The sequence below is a fragment of the Ascaphus truei genome, chromosome 5 (genome assembly GCF_040206685.1).
Source record: "Ascaphus truei isolate aAscTru1 chromosome 5, aAscTru1.hap1, whole genome shotgun sequence".
NCBI classification, from domain to species: domain Eukaryota; kingdom Metazoa; phylum Chordata; class Amphibia; order Anura; family Ascaphidae; genus Ascaphus; species Ascaphus truei.
The window spans coordinates 19,320,395-19,324,963 of NC_134487.1; the positions used below are offsets into that span (position 1 = coordinate 19,320,395).

At 39.1% G+C, this 4,569-nt stretch overlaps 1 protein-coding gene across 7 annotated transcripts in view; it reads left to right on the forward strand.

The window, feature by feature from the left end:
* The window catches only part of GATA3 (GATA binding protein 3), a 33,311-nt gene extending 30,262 nt beyond the window's left edge, over window positions 1-3,049 (forward strand). For 5 of the 7 annotated variants that reach the window (XM_075599430.1, XM_075599433.1, XM_075599429.1 and 2 more), the window contains one exon: window positions 1,939-3,049. In XM_075599430.1, the coding sequence (XP_075455545.1) occupies window positions 1,939-2,223 (285 nt within the window). In that variant the 3' untranslated portion in view covers window positions 2,224-3,049. The remainder of the gene's footprint in view (window positions 1-1,938) is intronic. The other 2 variants (XM_075599434.1, XM_075599435.1) reach the window with 1 other exon arrangement.
* Window positions 3,050-4,569: the final 1,520 nt, after the last annotated feature.

Below are 4,569 nucleotides of genomic sequence, written 5' to 3' on the forward strand. Positions count from 1 at the left end.
TCCTTTCCCCAGTTTGTTCCAGTTTTCATTGTTGTGCCTTACTGTTTGCACCAGTGTCATACATCGTACGCTGTTAGTTTTTGGTATCCAAAAACACATTATTTTCTTTGTGATTTTTCTTTGTCATGCACGGGTTTTAGTATAGTGGTTCTCGTTTTCTACTTATATTTTAATTGTATTCTGTTTTTTTCTGTGTTGCTAATAAAGTCCATCTTATTTTGCTGTAACTTGAGTACTTGGTATAGTACTTATTTTCTGTGTTTACGTATTACTTTGGTCCTTTATAGCACCACCAGAGGTTATATTTATACTGTATTACTGTTTTTTTGGTTTAATTTTGAGATTTGTAACAGTGATTTGACTGCGGATTTACCGGTTAGTCTGTTATTATATATATATATATATTAACAGTGGTCGACAAATCACCAAAAAATCTACTCGCCTAACAAAAAAATCTACTCGCCACCTAGTACCACACGTGTGCTGCTTGGGCCAATAGGAGCTTGCCACGATGTTAAATCCACTCGCCCGGGGCGTGCAGATGTATAGGTTTGTCGAACACTGTATATTAACACACATTCCCAGCTAGCTCAAATTCCCACACCCACTACACCATGAATATATATTTATGTCAAAAAGAGTGCTACTGGGCGAGATATATTTGTGTGTGGATGGGAGTGTAAATCTAAGAATTATTGTTAATGTTACATATATATATCAGACTAATAGGTAAAACCGCAGTCAAATCACTGTTACAAATCTCAAAATTAAACAAAAAAAACAGTAATACGGTATAAATATAACCTCTGGTGGTGCTAAAGGACCAAAGTAATACGTAAACACAGAAAGAGGTCCACAAATATTGAAGTCCACAAAGTGAAAACCAACGTTTCGGTCTGGGAAGCCTGATGAAGGTCCAATAGCATGAACCGAAACTTTGGTTTTCACCTTGTGGATTACAGTACAATCAATTTTCTTCACAATATCCAGTGTGCTGTGTTTTCTCTCCTGGTCCTCACCGGGTGATTTATATCTTGTTGTTTCCTATGATACATGCACACGCTATTAATATTTCACATTTTTTTCAAGGAGTGCCCACATCATCTAATAAATAAATAAATAAATAAAATATATATATATGTATCTCGAAAGCTCGCACAAATAAAAGCATTTCGTTAGCCACAGAACGGTATCATCTATTTATTTTTTGATTATTGAAGCTCGGCTAACACGGTACTGATACCTCTACATGTATATATATATATATATACACAGCAAATTCATGCTATCCAGTGTGCTGTGTCTTTTCTCCTGGTCATGGCTGTGTGGTGTGTGTATATATATATATATATATATATATATATATATATATATATATGTACCATTAACAATAGTTCTTAGATTTACACTCCCATCCACACACAAATATATCTCAAGAAAGGTTAAAGATTAAACCGAAATGTAAATTTATTAAACCCATTATATTTGTGCTCTCTCTCTCTCCCTCTCTCTCTCTCTCTCTCTCTCTCTCTCTCTCTCTCTCTCTCTCTCTCTCTCTCTCTCTCTCTCTCTCTCTCTCTCTCTCTCTCTCTCTCTCTCTCTCTCTCTCTCTCTCTCTCTCTCTCCCTCCCTCCCTCCCTCCCTCCCTCTCTCCCTCTCCCTCTCCCTCTCCCTCCATTTTAGATTATCTGGTATGTCTAATTATTGAATTATTGATTACATGCTGTCTTATATTGACTTAACAATATCTGAAACTGTTTGTGGTTGCCCTATATATTAGCTTTTCCGCTTCTCATGTCTGCTATTGATTTGAGTGTCTTAAATTAAGAAAAAAGTAATGACTGCCAACCACAGTGCCAAAATGTTTCTCGTGCGCAAGTACTTTGCAACAGCTACTAAAGAATGAGAAACAAAAACAAATAATTGATTTTTGTTTAGATTAACAGACCTTTGACTATGAAGAAGGAAGGAATTCAGACCAGAAACCGAAAAATGTCTAGCAAGTCAAAAAAGAGCAAAAAGATCCACGACAGCCTTGATGATTATCCCAAGAACAGCTCATTCAGTCCGGCGGCCCTCTCAAGACACATGTCTTCGCTGAGCCACCTTTCACCTTTTAGCCACTCCAGCCATATGCTGACCACACCAACACCAATGCATCCCCCATCCAGTCTCTCCTTTGGACCTCATCACCCATCCAGTATGGTCACTGCCATGGGTTAGACTCGGCTAAGTTTAACCAAAGGTCACCTATTCGAACTTCACCTCTACTTGCATTTTTTTTTTGCAGAAGAATGATGACCACAACAAAACAATGGAAAACATGTTATTTAAATACTCACACGATGTGTTTGCCACTTTTAAAAGGAGCTCACTATGGCATCTATGTATTCTCAACCAACCGAATCTGGATCCCATTTGTGAATAAGCCATTCAAACTTCTACTCCCTACTGATAAGGGGTTATAGTGCTGTGAAAAATACTGAACATTGCATAGAAATCTTCTATCATAACATATACTGTACATTTGGAGACTTGCGTTGCCGCTTGGCACCTGTACGAAGAGCATGAAGGACTACCAAGAGAACATTGACAATGTGGCAAGGAGAGCTGAGACCTAAAGACTGCCAGGCTTTTTGGCTAACAATATGAACAAACTGAACTGCCAGCAATGTTTTCCTTAGCTGGTGGAAGTTGTTTGATGCATTAAAGTTGTAGACAGTTCATACATTCAGGCTGTGGGCCTCGCTGTAGGAAGTGCTATCGGTTCCAGGCAATCAGTGTTAACATACGGATATTGCCAATAAGGACTTTCAGATAGTCATTCTTCAGACCCAAATGCATTGTGAACAAGTTCCTGTAATTGTTGTCTGTATGTATAATTCAAAAGCACCAAAATAAGAAAGATGTAGATTTATTTCATCATGCTATACAGACTGAATGGTTGTATAAATTTATTTACTGCTAGTGTAAAGAAACTGCTTTTATTGTTTTCATATTATTTTTTTCTTTCTTTAAAAATAAAATAGATGACATTATGTTGAAACAAGGTGGTTGTTATTTTATTTTTTTATTTTAAATGCTTACTTATTTAATATTACAATGGGTGAAATGGACGACACCATGTAGGCATATTGGCCCATGTTTATTAAGCTGTGCTATGCCGTGAGAAGCCTCTCTGCACCACAATACACAGTGTGACACAGTTAAGTGAATGGGATGTACGAGTCTAGCAGCATCAGAAGCTGTCTTATGGCATAGTACTGCTCAGTAAAAATAAGCATATATGTTACACTATAACAATATACAATGGATATCAAAACTCATTAGTTAATCTCTAGATTACCAAAAGAATGTGTTCTCTCCATTCCTCTCCATATCCTGACAGATAGTGAACTATCCCTCTCGCCTCACCCTCAGTATGACACATTAATTATGATTATTACATACAGAATGTGCGCTAATCAGCTGAAGGTGTAACTAATTGAAGCTGGAAACTGAGAATCAACTGCTGAGGAGGAGGACGCTGCCCGACTTGTTTTTATTTATCCTCTTTTGACCTCGGACACAGATGTGGTACCTGTGACTCAGATTTATTTCTTCCATTAACAATTTATACAAGACAAGAGGGGACTTGTGATTATCATTATGTAGCCTGAATATATGTCGTTTGTCATAGAGTGTAATATCTAAGTGAGGAGCAATGATGCAACATTTCCCAACTTTACCCATTATCACCCCAATATATAAATATAATGAAAAGTTTCGCAAGTATGCGATCAGACTGCAAAGGTGAAATATAAGCAGCTAAATTGGATTACAAACATATAAAAGTGATTTTTTTTCTTATAATAAAAGATTTTTCGAAAAGAGTTTGTTTACCCAAGACATCCTATTATAACACTCGCCAGTTTACATGTACAGTACTACTGCTTTCTAAAAGATTTCAGCCAATAAACTGTCTTTTAAAATATGAATCTAGATTCTCATTCTTGTACAAAAATAATAACATAACCTCATGATAATTTGTGGAGCAGTTTGTGCATTACTTGATTTTTTTTTTACCTTGGCTGATATGAATTATCCTTGAAGGGAGTCTGTCTGAAGCTCATAGGCAGGCAGGGCCGCCAATAGGGGTGGACAACAGGTACTTTCGTCCCGGGCCCACTGCGCGGCCGTGCCCCTCGACAAATTCCGTCGCCCGGTCACCGCGGGGCGGCAGGAGTTTGCGCGCTGCCGAGCCGCCAAGCAGCGCTCACTCTTTACAAAAAAAACCCCCTCCTGATTGGCTGCCCGTGCTTGCGCGCTGCCAGGATTTCTTTTTTTGGCTGCACCAAGATCTATACAGCGAGGCTGCCTTTTCCTGCACGGATCAAGTAAGGTAAGTACTGCTCCATGCCTCCCCCTTACCTCCCATGCCTCGCCCTTACCTCTCATGGCCCCCCCTGCTCCGTTTGCCCCCCTTGCTCCATTTTCCCCCTTGCTCCTTTTGCCCTACCTGCTCTGTTTGCCCCCCTTGCTCTGTTTGTCCCCCCTTGCTCTATTTGCCCCCCCTGCTCTGTTTGCCCC